This window comes from Balaenoptera physalus (genome assembly GCF_965194825.1).
Source record: "Balaenoptera physalus genome assembly, chromosome: 7".
Lineage (NCBI taxonomy): Eukaryota > Metazoa > Chordata > Mammalia > Artiodactyla > Balaenopteridae > Balaenoptera > Balaenoptera physalus.
In genome coordinates this window covers 76,026,824-76,044,533 of record NC_138886.1, presented here as the reverse complement: position 1 = coordinate 76,044,533, position 17,710 = coordinate 76,026,824, and the positions used below count along the sequence as shown (strand labels likewise).

The window sequence follows — 17,710 nt, the reverse complement described above, 5'->3', positions numbered from 1 at the left end:
ACCATGAAAAAAGATACCAAAGTATAGCTCAGAGGGAAGATGAGGGAATTTTATGTTTTTCTCTGTTTTTTTTTTAAAAAAGCATCACTATTAAAAAAATTTTTTTAATAGTTATAGTTGCTATCATCTATTTGAGATGAATGGTATTTAGTGAAAATGTATGAGAAAGGATGGAAGAAGTACAGGGTAAATGGTAAGAACTCTGCCTTTGAAGTAAAAAATGCACAGAAATACTGGCTCCATTACTGACTAGGGCTATATAATCTTAGGTAAATGACTCACAGGCAAGAAGGGTACTTCCACCTTCTCCTCAAGTCAAGAGGTAAGTGCTTCAACAGGCTTTGTGGAATCCTTCAGAGTCTTCCACTGTAGTTAAGGGCACACCATGACTTCAGTCTGACTTCTTCCTGGGAAATCTAAAGAACAATTATTAAGCTAGATAGCCTCTCTGTGGCACAGAAAAGGAAGTTGCTGCTGTATTGGGATTTTTCTACATTGGTGGCGGTTTTTACCGGGCAAATGAGTTTTCCCCATGCCAAATGAGGGCAACATGCATGAGAAAGCCAGTAAGGACGGTGTCTTAGGTCCTCTACTATAATGCCATGTAGGAGGATAATGGGACCTCAGCAAACATTAGCTGGAGGTGAATATTCCTGGGGACTGTGGGATGACTACTCAACAAGCCAGAATAGAGACTGACTCATCCAGGTCAAGGGAACTACGAATGAGATATCCCTTTATTGTGGCTCCCAAGGAGCCCCAGAAATTGCCACATAAAAGGGATCAGCTTTAAAATCTACAAGTCCCAGAGAACATTATCTATGATGGTTCTAGTTAAATAAGAACTTTCCTGATCTCCTTACCCCTTCTGAATTAACTATAAAGGGAAAACAGAGGGTAAAATTTAAGATGCTATGTGACGACACCCATGAGTCCTGCTTCTTCAGTTTCCTAGTTGTATGATCATTTCACATAAATTTCATTGCATTAAATCACATTAACAGCTAATTTTCATACAGATAGAATCTCACATTATCTATATAGACTATAAATCAAATGATAATTGCAAGCATCTAACAGTCTCTATCCAAGTAACTCAAGATCAAAATGCTATCTTTGGCTATTTACAGAATTGGTCATCTGCATATGATTAATTGAGAGGTATCTACAATGGTGGATAGCTGTTTACCTACCTGCAAGAGCCACTAAGTAATTTTATCATTACATTTGTGCGTTTTGTTTTAAAAATATAAGACACATCAGATGCCTTCCAAACCTGGCTTTCATGTTGGCTGTTTCCATTTCCCCCTTGAATGTTAAAGAAGAGTCTTGATATTGAAAGTTTCCCTTTCCTCCCTATCAAAAATGAGTAGAGAGAAAAAGGTAAAAATACAATACTTTGGAGGGTAATTAGGGATCACATAGAAGGATAATTTTTATTTTGCAGAAAAACAGTTCAAGTCCAATGTTTCCTGCCAGGTCGGGGACTTTGGGGTTCAATCTCAAGTTCACTCAGGTCCTTCAAAGAACTTAGGTAACCCTGGTGACTTTCAAGACTTACACTAAAATTGATTTCTCTTGGTTTTCAAACGTCTTATACAACTTTCACAACTCTTCAGTATCTGATTTGGGCACAGACCAGTATTTATGAATTTGTGGTTTTAGAAACCTGGAAGTTACCATCTCAGACATATTTTGGACACTTTTTTTCATTAAATCCTCTACTTTCTTTTCTTCCCCACCTTACCTCCCTCATCACCCACATCTCTCCATTTGGGAAATAGATTTACTGGAAATAAATAAACAAATGAACCTATCATTTGGTAGTGTGAAGGTTTAAAGAGATTTCTGTGCTATCCATTTATTGTTTTGTGCCCTTGTTCAGTTGCCAGTCAGAAAACTAAATTAATCATAGAATTCCCAGGCTAAGAAATTTATCATTACCTTATCAATCATCAAAGCAGCTGTTTCTCTTCTAAGCTTTCTTTTTAAACAACATACAACCACCATAACCTCTTTCTTTTCTTTCTTATGTTTCTTTGTTTTTTTAAATGATGGCTGTTTTAAACTCTCCTTTTCTCTTTATCACTGTATCATCTTTTTGAGGATTTCCTTCTCCAGTATCTTCCAAATCTGTCCTCAGAGGAAATCCATGTCTTCTTTGCCATGCCTTCTGACAGATACTGTTTCAACAAACCAAACCATTATCCCATTAAACATTTACAATAATGGCAGCTATTTATGTGCTAGTCACCTTACATACACCATCTTTAATCCTCATATTTATCCGGCTTTATTACCACAAATTAACATAGAAGATAACGAGAATCACTGATGGTATCAGCTTACCCATGTCCCATGTCTAACAAATGTCAAACTCAGAATTTGAGCCACGTATTTGTGTCCAAATATTGTTTCTATTTTTCCGTTGCTTCCTTAAGTCCTTTAGGTTTTTTTTTTTTGTTTCATACTTTAATAGAATGAGTTGTAAAATACACTCAGCACACAAAAAGTTGAAGTATGAAAATATCCAACTTCACACACTAGGTTTAAAAACATACTCATCATTGCACCTGAGAGTCCCTTTGATCAGAATTAATAGAAAGGCCTTAGTCGGCTTCCTATGGATTTTAGTTTCCAGCTTTATTCTTAATGAAATGAAGTTCATCTTTTCAAACCGTGGTCACAGTCAGACATTAAGAGAAAGCTTTGATTACAAGACTTCCGCTGACAGTGGAAGCTAAATGGAGTCAGCAGTTTGCCCTTCTAGACTAAAACGAAGAAATATTGTGATGAGAATAATAAAGCACAACCTTCCTACACAGTTTCCAAACCACATCAAAGAACTATGATGAGATATGGCCCCATATTATCTACTTCTGCAGAGACAGAGGTAGAATGAGGGAGCTGTCCAGACCAGAAGGGAGCTCTTCTGCTGCCTGCTTGCTGAGCCCTTATCCATCCTTCTTTGTGATGGTCCTTCACTTTGGAACCAAAAGTACCAATTTTTTAAGGAAAAAGATACTTGCTTCTATCCACCTTTAGTTGAACTCCTTTCTGGTTAAGTTGCAGCCATGATTGAATTAGATACTGTCATTTCCATGTTGGACGTAGAGCCCGATTAAGGGATCCAAGCAATAAAATAACCTTTCCCCAAAACATTACTAAAATAAATCAGAACTAGGATGTCAGTTATCTCCTTCTCTAACTGGTGATATGTAGATTGGACAAACTCTGCCAGAAAAGACTACACTCTGCAGAGGAATTTATAAAAAATAACTCATTCTTTAAAGTCAAAATAAACTGACAAGTACAGAGTGTGTAATAAAACTTTTATCTTGAACATCAAATCTGTAATAGAAAGTACATTTTCCCTGCCTTATCAAAGAAATACCCCCCAAAAATTTGAAAAATATTATTTTCAAGGAGTAGAAAATCATTAATCTGCCCACACATCTTGGCCCAGTGATGGACACATTTGTGGGAACTAGGAATTCCTCATCCTGTTACTGCTAAGCTCGCCATCTCAGTGAATGACACCAGGTCCCATCCAGTTGACAGAGGGCTAGACATCATCTTTGCCTCTTCTCCTCCACCCCTCACAGTCAATTCATAAAGAAAGCATTTCTACTCTGTTTCAAAAATACCTCTCGAATCTGTCCATTTACTAAAGCCTACTCCTATGACCCTGCTCGAGACCACTTTGTTCTGGCTTGAATTAATGCAACAGCTTCCTGAGTTTCCAGCTTCAAGGTTTCCCCTCCTGCAAGTCTATTTTTCATGCTGCAGTCAGATTAATCTTCCCCAAATGTAAATCCGTTCATATCACTCTTTAGCATAAACCACTTTAATGGCTTGCCATTGCCCTCAGGATAAAGTGCAAACAGCTTATCACACTTTACAAGCCCCTTGTAAATCATTCCCCTAATTACCACTCAGCCTCTTTTCCTCTCCATTTCTCTTGCGTTTTTGCTCCAGCCATTCTGAACTACATACTTTAATTCCCCAGTCACAGAGTGTTCTCCATTGTTCCCATGTCTCTGCACACACTGTTCCCTTTGTCTAGAACTCACTATACCTCCCTCCACTAAGGATGGTGGGGGGAGGCTATAAACGAGAATATACTGTTGCAAGGCTACTATATATTTTACCTGAAGCAATTCTTTAAAAAGTGTAAGTAAATTGTGGTAAGTTAGAGAGGTATACTCTAATCCATACAGCAACAAATAAAAATAATGTAAATAAATACAGAAAGAAGAATTGAAACGCATACTAAAATCTAACTGTTTAAAACAGAAGACAGGAGAATGAGAGGAGCAAAAGAATTCGAGATTAGCAAAATGGCATGCTTAAATGCAACCATAATAGTAATTATATTCTATTTAAATGGACTAAGCAATCTAACAAAATGCAGAAATTGCAGATATCATCAGACATTAAAAAGCTAGATGTAACCACATGCTACCTACAAGAGATGCTCTTAACTACAAAGACACAAATATGTTGAAAATAAAAGAATGGAAAAATATATACCATGAAAACATTAAGCTTGAAAAGCTAGAGTGGCTATATTAATCATTTAAAGCGACTTAAAGACAAGAAGTATTACCAGAGACAAAGACAGACTTTTTCTGATGATAAAAAAAAATTCAATAAATCATAAACTGAACATCTGCTTAATATCAGAACTTCAAAATATGTGAAACAAGAACCTATATAACTTAGGAAGGTATAGATAAATTCACATACATATCTGGAGATTTTAACACACACCTCTGTCACTGATAGAATTACTTAGAAAAAGTTCCCAATCCTTATTAACACAAGCAACCATATTAATCTTCATGACTTTTGCAGACCACAACACCCCAAAACAGCAAGTACATACTTATTTTAAATACACATGGAATAGTCATCAAGATTGATCGTATGGTGGTCCATAAAACGGTCTCAGTAGATTTTAGAAGGTTGTCATTTTGCAGTTTGTTCTCTGACCACAACAGAATTAAATTAGAAATAAAAAACAATAAGAATCTAGAAAAGATCTAAATACTTGGAAATAAACTAACTCAAAACTAAACCATCCATAGGTCAACGACGGAAACAACAAAGTAAATTTGAAAAACTTTTTGACTGAATGATAATCTTTTAAAATTATATTAAAATTTGTGAAATGCAGCTACGGCAGTCCCATATAAATATCCCGAAGGGATATTTATACTTTTAAAAGCTTATATTAAAGAAAAAAGGTCCAAAATTAGTGATCTAAGGTTCTACCCTATGAAGTTTAAAAAAAAAAAGAGAAAGCAAACTGAACCCAAAGTAAATAGAGAGACAGAAATAATAAGCATAAAACAGAAATTAATGAGAAAATATAAGTAAAAGTTTGTATTTGAAAAGTTCAATAAAATTGACAAAATTCTAGCTAAACTTATCAAGAAAAAAGAAATTCACAACTTAGCAATATCCGGAATGAAAGAGATGACCTAGAGAGCTTACAGACATTAAAAGAATAAGGGAACTTTATGACTTCAGGCAAATAAATCTGATAGCTTAGATGAAATAGACAAATTCCTTAAACAAAGTACTGAAACTGACACACACAAAATAGATTATCTAAATATTTCAAAATATGCAGAGGAAATTGTGGGAATGTTTTGACAGGTAAGTCAAAGAAAACTCTAGGCTCTGTTGGTTTCACTGGTAATTTCTAACAAATATTTTAGAAAGAAATAACAATCCTACACGAACCCTTTAAAAAATAGAAGCCAAGGAAATATTTTCCAACTGATTTTATGAGGTCTCTATTACCCATAGTAACACTACACAAATATATCACAAGAGATCTAAAAACCAGAGAAAAAATTCTCATGAAATAGAAAAATTATTTACCAAATACTAGCAAAACCCAACAAAATATAAGTGTGTATATATATATATATATATATATATATATATATATATATATATACACACACTTTATATAAATAGGGTTTATCCCAAAAGTTGAAAGTTGGTGTAATGTTCAAAAAAATCAATATTATTTACCATACTAAAAGAATAATAACAAGACCACCCGAATAGATGCAGAAAAGCATTTTTCAAAATTCAATAACTCATTTATGATAAAAAAAATTCTTAGTTAACTAGGAAGAGAAGAGAGCTTGCTCAATCTAATGAAGGACATCTATATAAAAAAAGAAAAAACCTACAGCTAACATCAAACCTAATGGTGAAAAAAAAAAAAAAGGAATGGTTTCTCTTAAGATTAGGAACAAAGTAAGGAAGATAGCTTTCAGTACTTCTATTCAACATTATCATAGAGGTAGTAGCAAACACAAAAAGGCACAAAAATAAAGGCATAAAAGTTAGAAAGGAAGAAACACTTGCTGAAGGAAATTAAAGAAGACATGAATAAATGGAGAGTACCACATTCATGGGCTAGAAAACTGAATGTTGTTACAATATCAATTCTCCACAAAAACCTATAGGTTCAACACAACTCTTATCAATGTCCCAGCAGACTATTAGAAATTGGCAAGTGATACTAAGATTTATATGAAAATTTAAATAACCTTTAAAAATATCAATGCAAATTTGATCCCTTATTGTAAAATATATCCATGATGTTTTACATGTCAAAGCAATTTCAAAAATCAAAATAGTTTTGTTTTTCTATTTATAAAAGTAATACAGGTATATTGTGGAAAGAAATAGAATGCATGTAAAGTTATAAGAAAATGGAAATCACATTTAATCCCACAATCTGATAATAATGGTCAACATTGTCATTATATCATCCCAATTTTGTCCTTGCCTACATATATTTATATATTCATATATATAAATATTAATATATATTCACACAAATAGGAGTATATATCTATTTCATTTTTCCATGTTAATAAGTATAGACCTAAGTCTTATGTGTTATTGGCTACGTGATATTTTATAGTATGGTTGTATCTTAATGTATAACTAAACTCCTACTATTACATATTTCCAGTTTTCCTATATTATATACAAGCCTGTACCAAACATCTATGTACATCTATGTTCAATTATTTCCCTATGATACGTTGCTAGGAAAAAAGAAAAGCTTCATAAGATCTACCCTCCTTTTTGGAGGTGGTACATATGTTTATGGTGTAGATTGTGGTGATGGTTTCATGGATATATACTTATCTCCAAACTCAAATTCTATACATTAAATATGTACAATTTTCTGTATGTCAGTCATACCTCAATAAAGTGGTTTAAAAAAATAAATAAAATTTACAAGGAAAAAAATGGTTCAAAGGGATGAACATATTGAACTTAGTTTTTTTAAATTTAATTTATCCATTAACCTCCTCATTGTTGTACCTCAACCTCCTGAAGATTATACCAGTTTATATTTCTTATATCAGTTCCTTCTACTCTTGTTAATTCTGGGCAAAAATAATTATTGAACTTTGTCAATCTAATAAGCAAAAGTGATATACCCCTGTTGTTTAATTTGTATTTCTTTGTTTACTAATGAAGTTAGCCAGATTTTCACATATTTATTAGCTGCTTTTAGTTTTTATTACATTCATTGCCTAGTTTTCTATTGACATTCACCTCTTGTCCTTATTGATTAATAAGAACCGTTTGTTTAGTACTATGTTTAATCCCTCATCTATTATAAGCCTAAAAGATATTCTCCATTTTAGCAATGGCCTTTGTGTGTGTCTGTTGTTTATTTGCTTGTTATACTATAATTTTTTAACTATACACAATTGAATAGATTATTCTTCTCTTTCATGGTTGCTAGGTTTCATCATAGAAAAGGCTTTTCTATTCTATTATTGTAATATTAATGAATTTTCTTCTGGTTCATTATTTGTTCTTGCATTTTAAACCTTCATCTAGAATTTATCGTATTGGAACCAGTGAAGTTGATGTGCAAATTTTCCCACTAAATATCTAGCCACTTATATTTTTCCCACTGGATTAAAATGCCACCTTTCCACACCATTGTAAAGCAATTATACTCCAATAAAGATGTTTTAAAAAAAAAAATGCCACCTCTCACATATACTGACTTCTCAAATATATTTAGATATAATTCCTTACTCTTTCTGTTTCATTAACTCTGTATTTTTGTGTCAACATGATACTATTTTTTATTTTTGTAATTTATGTTTAAATATTTTGTAGGGTAAGTGTTTTCATTACTATTTTTTAATATTTCTGATATTTCTCATATTTATATTCTTCCAAATGAACTTCAGAATTAATTTTTCAAGTTAAAAATATTATCTCTTTGAAATGTATGTATTTACTAAGAATTAATGTCTTTATAATATGGAATCTTTCTATTGAAATATATATACTATATCCCTCGTTTTAGTAAGTTTTATTTTGTTTCCTTAGTAGGGCTGAATGGTTGTAATACTTTGTGTATTTCTTGTTTAGTTTATTCTAAGGAATTTGATTTTTTTTCAGAGATGCTGTGACTGGAATCATTTTACACAGTAATATTTTCTAAATGATTTATATATATGAAAATTATTTTCATTTTGTAGTATGTTAATTTACTTATTCTCTTTGTTCTAATAATTTTTCAGTTGATTTCTTTTGGTTTTCAAGACAGATTTTAGTTTGATCTACAAAGATATAATTATTGGAAAAGATGTGGCAAAACTAAATCTTGTGTTCCTCTATAATTGATTTTGCTAGCACTTTTTGCATCTTCACTTTTTTTCTACATTTTAAGGCCATTTTTCTAGTGATTCAGTATTAAGTTTGTTCCTAGTTGTTATTTTTTATGGATAGATTTGTTTAGATGTAGACATAGCTATACAGACAGAGACATATATGTAAACATTGACTAGAGAATTATACTCTTACAGCTCAGCAGCAAATGCTGAAATTTCATCAAATACTTTTTTATCTAAAAATATTGTCTTAAACAACTTACCTTTGAGTAAAATATGGTGTTTTTGGATGAAGTGCACCCCCAGGGATCTCAGGTTGAGAAGCACTGCTCCATAACACACCTCTCGCTATTCAGTTGAGCCGTAAATTCAGTGTCTGCTTAACTATATACATTTAAAACATACTCATTTCCAATCTCATTTGATACCTATTTAATTTCAGGTTAACATGTTTACTGGGTTTGAATTTAAATATGAAGAAATGATAGTCCATTTATTATTTTAAAACATTTTTTTCCTTAAAATGATGACTCTTCTCACTCTTACATATTTAACCCAAAATCTTAAAGAAAGCATTTTCATCATCATAGCCACTATGATGCCTTGATTCTGCCTCATCTCTATGATAAACACGAAGAGTACAGGGAGATTTTTAGGATCTTTTTGTTTACCTCAAAAAAGAAAAACCCTTCATAAATCAAAATTACTGAATTATGAAAGAGGTACACCTTCTAACTGAAAGGGACTTTTTAAATAGAAAACTTGTATATGAAGGTAAAAAGTCTCATCCTCTTTCTCTGAATGTAACTTTGTTTTGTACTTGGAACCCAAGGGCCTGATGGTGAATGAAGCTTCTATTAGCTTCATTTTGAACAGAGGATGACATCCCAAACATCAGAGATGCAGACACTGATTCAAACTGAAGAGGTGTCCTCATAGCCATTGACCTCTGCTTCGGTCCTTTGAGTTCAAAATAGAACCTTTTGTGAAATGTATTGTTTTGCTCCACAGTCTGTGCCAGACACTGTAATAGTCTCTTTCTAGTTGTCCAATAATGAAATTGTCATAACTCTAGGAAGCTACTATTATCATCCCCCTTATTTCCATTTTACAGCCAAGAAAACTGAAGTACAGGGAGACGCAATAACTTACCTGAGATCGTGTAGCTAACAATGGCAGCTCTCAGGTTTAAAGCTCAGATCTGTAGCGTTCCAAATCCAGGGTCTTTTTCATTGTACTCACTGTCTCATTTATGTCTCTTTACCTATCTATGTCCTAACTCAATTTCTCTTCCTCCTTTCTTTGGCCCCTTCTCCTGCAGGCCCGTGACCAAGGTGTAAGACTAAGAGGGGGAGTCATGCTTCACACGGCCTTATCATGTTGGCAGCCATTCCTGGGTCTGGCTGTGGTCTTAATCTTCATGGGATCCACCATTGGCTGCCCTGCTCGCTGCGAGTGCTCAGCCCAGAACAAATCTGTTAGCTGCCACCGAAGGAGATTGATCGCCATCCCAGAGGGCATTCCCATCGAGACCAAAATCTTGGACCTCAGCAAGAACAGGCTGAAAAGTGTCAACCCTGAAGAATTCATCTCATACCCTCTGCTGGAGGAGATAGACTTGAGTGACAACATCATCGCCAATGTGGAGCCAGGAGCATTTAACAACCTCTTCAACCTGCGTTCCCTCCGCCTGAAGGGCAATCGCCTGAAGTTGGTCCCTCTGGGGGTCTTCACGGGCCTCGCCAACCTCACCAAGCTTGACATTAGTGAGAATAAGATTGTCATTTTACTGGACTACATGTTCCAGGATTTGCATAACCTGAAGTCTCTAGAAGTGGGGGATAATGATTTGGTTTATATATCACATAGGGCCTTCAGTGGGCTGCTTAGCTTGGAGCAGCTCACCCTGGAGAAATGCAACCTAACAGCGGTACCAACAGAAGCCCTCTCCCATCTCCGCAGCCTCATCAGCCTGCATCTGAAGCATCTCAATATCAACAACATGCCCGTGTATGCCTTTAAAAGACTGTTCCACCTGAAACATCTAGAGATTGACTATTGGCCTTTACTGGATATGATGCCTGCCAATAGCCTCTATGGTCTCAACCTCACATCCCTCTCAATCACCAACACCAACCTGTCCACTGTACCCTTCCTTGCCTTTAAACACCTGGTCTATCTGACCCACCTTAACCTCTCCTACAATCCCATCAGCACTATCGAAGCAGGCATGTTCTCGGACCTGATCCGCCTTCAGGAGCTTCATATAGTGGGGGCCCAGCTCCGCACCATTGAGCCTCACTCCTTCCAAGGGCTCCGCTTCCTTCGTGTGCTCAATGTGTCTCAGAACCTACTGGAAACTTTGGAAGAGAATGTCTTCTCCTCCCCTAGGGCTTTGGAGGTCCTGAGTATTAATAACAACCCACTGGCCTGTGACTGCCGCCTTCTCTGGATCCTGCAGCGTCACCCCACCCTGCAGTTCGGTGGCCAGCAGCCCATGTGTGCTGGCCCAGACACCATTCGTGAGAGGTCATTCAAGGATTTCCATAGCACTGCCCTTTCTTTTTACTTTACCTGCAAAAAACCCAAAATCCGTGAGAAGAAGTTGCAGCATCTGCTAGTGGATGAGGGGCAGACGGTCCAGCTAGAATGCAATGCTGATGGAGACCCAGAGCCTGTGATTTCCTGGGTGACACCTCGAAGGCGTTTCATCACCACCAAGTCCAATGGAAGAGCCACTGTGTTGGGCGATGGCACCTTGGAAATCCGTTTTGCCCAGGATCAAGATAGCGGGATGTATGTTTGCATCGCTAGCAACGCCGCTGGGAATGACACCTTCACAGCCTCCTTAACTGTGAAAGGATTCACTTCAGACCGTTTCCTTTATGCAAACAGGACCCCTATGTACATGACCGACTCCAATGACACCGTTTCCAATGGCACCAATGCCAATACTTTTTCCCTGGACCTTAAAACAATACTGGTGTCTACAGCCATGGGCTGTTTCACATTCCTGGGAGTGGTTTTATTTTGTTTTCTCCTCCTTTTTGTGTGGAGCCGAGGGAAAGGCAAACACAAAAACAGCATTGACCTTGAGTATGTGCCCCGAAAAAGCAATGGTGCTGTTGTGGAAGGGGAGGTGTCTGGACCCAGGAGATTCAACATGAAAATGATTTGAGGGTCAACCACTCCCACTATTGTTTCCGTGTCATTGTTGGTAACCAGTAAGACAGCCTGGCACAGTAAAGCACTAGGTTAAAAGGCAGCTTAGTGCAGCTGTCCCTGTGTCAAAGCAGGGTCCATGGAAGCAGGAGGACTTCTGATGGAGACTCGCCACCTAAAGGCAGGCAGGCATGTGTCAGAGCCCTTCACACAGTGGGATACTAATTGTTTGCATTGCAAATATTGGCATTCTGGGGATCTCAGTAATGAACCTGACCTTTGGCTCATGCTCATGGACAGTTATTCAACATTTTCTACCACTGCAAAAACAAAAGAATAAATAAAAAGGAACAACCTACAATGTAGGATTTACATATTAAAAAGACACATTTGTCCAAAACATACTCTACAGAAAAATTTGTATCTCTGATTCTCATTTGTTAAAGCCTTGCATCATACCGTATTGTTGGTTCAACACCACAAAGAAATCAATATATTCTTTACTCTTTTTTTTTGAAACATATATGCTGTATATGTTTTAAAGCAATATGAATGAGAGGTTGTGCTTTTAGTTACTCACCACTATCGATCCAAGTGTGATTTCACCTTCCTTTACATAGAGATAACCCTGAGATTAGATCCCTGGAGTTATGGGCGGATATATGTTGAAAGATGTGTTTGTCTGATGTAGGATACCAAGAAATAGGACCCAAGGCAAAAATGCTCAATTCTGTTAACTTCTGTTACTATAAATAAAGGCATGTGCCTAGTTTTGATACAGAATGGAATATTTTTTATACTTGTGGTATCACACTGGACCAGTTTACTGTTACAAAGTCCTTGGTTTCTCCAGAAGGCGGTGTGCCACTGTTTATACCTGTAAAATGCAAGGTAGGTGTTAATAATGAAAATTATTCATTTAACCACAACTTGATTTTACTTTCATCGATTGCTACTAATGGGTTAATAGAAAATGGAAGAGGATGTGATTGTTATATATACTCATAGGGCAATATTCAGCTCGTAGCTAAGATCAACAATTCGGATGTTTAAAAGCTCTCTGGATAAGAAGGAGTTCTTCTCAGATTCCAACACAAACCAGGGTGATCCATGCATTACATTGATGCATGCAACTAAGGATCTGTTTAAAATATGATAGCTGTCTGAAGGCTGGATTGCTTCCAGTCTAAGGAATCATCTAGCTACTGCAACTCTGCTGTTGTCTATTCAAATACTTTAAACACAGTATTGTCTTAAATGGACAACTTCAGGGTTTCTCCCTGCTTCCTCTCCAAGTAGATACTGATTTTTATTTTGAAAATTGTCTGGTGTAGACAAGAAGAATCTGTCTTGTTTTTAAAGAAGTGGCAAAAAACAAGGTAGATTAAAAAGCACTTACGGATTTTTTTTTTTTTTTCCTCTCTACTGAGGAAAAACTAAGATTTACCCCTATAAATAGGTTAAATTGTGCTGACACTTTCACCCTTCTGAATGAAGGCTGTTTGTCCAATTCAGTTTGTGTTACTGATTGGTACTCAAAGTTAAAATATTATAGTTTAAAAAAAATGGTGTCATGCCATTACCACCAGTGACCTGGTTCAAATGAGACATAATTCCATTTGGCTAAAGGATGAGTCAGTGGTTTTCAAAGCCTATACAGTTGACCCTTGAACGTGGGAGTTAGGGGCGATGACCCTCTGCACAGTTGAAAATCTTCATATAACTTAGCCCTGTGTATCCACAATTCCGCATCCATGGATTCAACCAATCTCAGATCGCATAGTACTTATAGTATTTACTGTTGAAAAGAATTTGTATATAAGTGGACTTGCACAGTTCAAACCCATGTCGTTCAAGGGTCAACTATATTTATGTGATCTGAGAAAGCACTGAATATAGAGTGTATTCATGACATATGATATATTTAATTAGCATAGAATAGATAGATATCTACTCTTTTCACACTTTGAGAGAGACCTAAAAAAGAGCACCCTTTGGACAGCATGTAAGCTGGAGTAGAAGGTCTCTGGGGTTTGTTTCTTGACATATCAGACTGGAGGTTTGACTTTCAAAAAGCTGGCTTTTTTGAGTATTTGAAATTTTGAGTAACTTCAATAAAATTAAATTGACCCCAATAAAAAAGTGACAGGTCCAGAAATTGTTTTGCCAACTGGATAGCAACATGGTTAAGCCCATTTCTCCCTTAATAAAGGGTGGAAAATGAGATAGAAAGATTGAAGAATTGCCTGCTTGAATCATTTTTCATTTGACTTTTCTGATGATTATCATACATCCCTTAGAAATTCATTTCCCTCTTATGGCAATTGACTACCTTATTTATATCTAACAATACAAATCAAGATCTTACAAATTCTATCAGAATACCAACTTGTGTGCAAATGGAATGGAGTCTTTCAAACTTAAAAATGAGCAAAGTTAGAGAGATAGTCTTCCAAAAGTTAGTGGAGAGTACTTTGCATGGAGAAAGTACTTAACTAATTGGCCAGCAAAAACAGAGAGAGAAAAACATTTAGCAGTTAATAAAAGGGCTTTATAATTCTAACTGCTATTTTCTGTCAAAATAAAAGTTGACCAAAAAGCTTAGTCAAATGAAATTGGATTAAAGTTAACGCACCCGTGAAAAGATTTAGTTATTATTCCATAGGAAGAAAAGAGATTGCACTCTCTCAGGGGTTTCCATACTCTGATCCCTGGAACACTAGTTATTTAAGATATTAATAAGTGTTCTTCCCAAAAAGTCCCATAGACTAATAAGTTGGGGAAAATGGTGCATTCTGTAACCACCTCTTGGAGGTTCAATATCTATTTGAGCCTAATAAATCCTCTGAAAAGTCCAATAAACAAGAATCCTGTTTAATTTTGTTTACCTTGGGATTTCTCTAACTTATCTGAGCATGAAGCACTTCTTTTCATGATGCAACTGTTAAACATCTTGAAAAACTAGAGTTCCACAGAACCCAGTTTGGTCAACATTGGACTAAAGTAGTACTCTTCCAAATTATTCCTAAACCCAATGTTTCCAAGAAGAGTAAAATTACTATTTGAATTGGGCTCCAATAGATTACAAAAAAAAAAAAGAAATATGCCACCTGGATAAGTGATCTGATCATAAAAATGTACTGGCCAGATAGTTCTAGGAGAATCTGTGACTTTCTGTCTGAAGCATCATAGTAAAGGATTTATAGGTAATTGAATGGCCACTTAATTTTCTACATTCTCACTATCTGTTCAGATCTTGGGTTCCTTTTTATAACTGCAAAGCTCTGATCTTGGGTTCAATTGACTAGAATTTTGGGGCTCTAGGATTGAATTTCACAAAGGGAATTTTCCCTTATGGCCTCAGTTTACCTCTTTGTTAGGTCCAACTAGACTGTGGTAAACAACAGCAGTTTAGATCAGCAAGTGGGCCAAATTTTCCCCTGAGTAGTCATCTCGGGGTCATCATCTTCCCAGAGTATTTGTTCAAAGTGTCCTAAGAAGAAATAGTTGTTTGGCTCAGCATTTAATTCTGAGTTGACCAGTTCTGTGTGCATATTAGGCATCTTCAGAGAAGATTTTATACTCCCTAGGCATTAAATTTCTAGAAGAAAAATCCCTGACTAGAGCCCTAATGGTCAGAGAATTGATCTATGCCCCCAAATGTCTGAAATACATGTTATTAGAGCATGATAACTCACCAAATGATTTGGCCTAATGTGTTCCTGGCAAGGGATTTCTACTTTTCCAAATTCTCGTGTTACTTACTTTTTTTTTCATTTTCATTGCATTTATAATTATGAGCTTTTCAAATAGTCTCAAAGTTTGGAAATGTAAACCAAGAATTGCCAAGACTTGTATTTCCTAGACCCAGAGGACATTTTCAGAGCTCTGGTTTTCCTCAAGTTTCTCTGCTTATCACCAACAACTCCCCAGTAGTATAAAGGCATTCAGGATTTGCTCTAAAGTGTTCAAGGTGGATTCTTTTTCCATTGTTCTGTCAAATATTCTGTTCTCTTCAGTTCTCAGAGGAGTCCAGAAATTACTATCTTCCATGACTTTTTCAAAAAAGGATTATTTAAATCTCATCTGCATTTAAGCCTGACCTTTGTCATTTTCCGTGACTCAAGCAGGAACAAATATATTTATATATTATAAGGTACAAAAGACAGGATGTGATCTTGGAGAAGAAAAATTGAGTAGAGCCCCATGTAGATTCACTTACCCTTCCAGGGTCTCTCTTTATCTCCACATCAAGACATTTGTTTTAACTTCAGGGACTGTTCTCAGAAGCTGTTCAACACCACAGAATATGTCTTGAGGCTTTCTAGGAAAGAAAAAAATACACATCATTTTCAACTTAGAAGGCTAAGACCTGACCAAAAAAATATCAGAAGTTTAAAGAAAGGTTGGAGGGAGACATTTGAATCCATTTTAATGCTATTTCCTTTATTACTATTTTTTATAGTTATCTTCTAACTGAAGAAACATCAGAGGTTATCCTCTTCTTTAACTTTCATCAGTGTCTTTTTTGTCCCTATTACCTATGTCCTGGTCATATCTATATAGCTCACATAAGCCATTCCAAATGGATTTTGTGCCATGTGAACCTAGTAACAAAGCACGTGCGGCCAAAGCCATTCATGCTACTCAGTACTTAGGTAAAGATTTATCCCCTTTATTCCTGGGGTTAAAGTCCTAGAAACATTTCCCATTAGACTAATATCAATACATGAGGTGCCTGGTGATTTCCATTGACCTTCCACCATTGGCTTTGAGAGCCCCATCCTTTCTTCTAAAATCCTTGCTCTCTTATGATTGAGGATGTTCTGGAGTTTTGCTTGCCCTCGTGTGTGGAAAGCCTTGAGGAATGAACCATTACCTGACTTGTTGATTTTAGAGTTGCATGTTAGGCAGCAGAGTGTGCTTCCTGGTACTTTGGCAAACATTTGACATGAATCTCTGTTACTCTTCCCTTACCTCCTCCAAAAGCCGTTCCAAAGAGAGCCTTCTCAGTCTCACTCCAGCAAAAGTCCTGCTACAGGGAAAGGACAGCTTCACAGTCTAAGTCAATAAGATCAAAATGAGAGCTGATTTGCCATGATATTTAGCCAAGAAGTTACCTAACAAAAAATGAGTTTAGCAGCCATAGGCCTAGACTTGCAAGATTTAGCCAAGTAAACCATGTTTTAAATCAACAATGAATGACAGGTTTTCAAATCTGAAGTTGGCTTTTCTGTTTTGGTAGCAGTAAATGTAGCTCTGCATATTTTCTCAAAAATGTTAGAGAATGGAAACTGATTACCTGTTGTGAGCTTTTCAACAGATTGTCTAGGATAAAATGTTTGCAGCAAAAAAAAAAAAAAAGACATAATTAAGAAGTTTATAAAAGCTTTGTTTTTCTAAAACAGGCCTGAACTGAAGCTGATGTTCCTCTTTCAAAATATAGGAATCTGATCAAGACAAGCTTGCAAGTACCCCAGACTGCCCTTCTCCAGTTGGTCAAAGTCTTTAATACCTCTTCTCCCCTCCCCTTCCGCCTCTCCCTGGAGAACATTCTGAATAGGAAGGAGGAAAAGATCAGGGGCTACTAACTCCCCTGAGACAGCTCAGAGAGAGAGGAAAGCTTTCGTACCCCCCCATTCCTGCCTTCTTTCCTGATACTACAATTGAAATGACCCCTCATTCTCCAGTTCTGCCTTACTCACCACTGTCACCCCCCAGCTGCTGTCACACCTCATCAATGAATGCTCTCACCAGGGAAAAGTCTCCTCTCATTAGTACTCAGAAATTCTTGGGCAATTGTTAAACTGGAAATTGCTTTTTTTAAAAAGCCCTCCAGCCTATCTCACATAACACTTTAAAAGTTA

General features: G+C 36.1%; 1 protein-coding gene and 1 long non-coding RNA gene across 12 annotated transcripts in view; one reads left to right on the top strand and one right to left on the bottom strand.

Moving 5' to 3' along the window:
• LOC309663583 overlaps positions 1-10,030 on the bottom strand; it is a 51,414-nt gene extending 41,384 nt beyond the window's left edge. For 3 of the 5 annotated variants that reach the window (XR_014265349.1, XR_014265350.1, XR_014265351.1), the window contains exons 1-2: positions 8,945-10,030; positions 283-2,183 (exon numbers count right to left, since the gene is read on the bottom strand). This is a non-coding gene — a long non-coding RNA (uncharacterized lncRNA). The remainder of the gene's footprint in view (positions 1-282; positions 2,184-8,944) is intronic. The other 2 variants (XR_014265352.1, XR_014265353.1) reach the window with 2 other exon arrangements.
• LINGO2 (leucine rich repeat and Ig domain containing 2) overlaps positions 1-17,221 on the top strand; it is a 1,218,611-nt gene extending 1,201,390 nt beyond the window's left edge. For all 7 annotated transcript variants that reach the window (XM_082467575.1, XM_082467576.1, XM_082467578.1 and 4 more), the window contains one exon: positions 10,003-17,221. In XM_082467575.1, the coding sequence (XP_082323701.1) occupies positions 10,039-11,859 (1,821 nt within the window). In that variant the 5' untranslated portion in view covers positions 10,003-10,038 and the 3' untranslated portion in view covers positions 11,860-17,221. The remainder of the gene's footprint in view (positions 1-10,002) is intronic.
• The last annotated feature ends 489 nt before the right edge of the window (positions 17,222-17,710 follow it).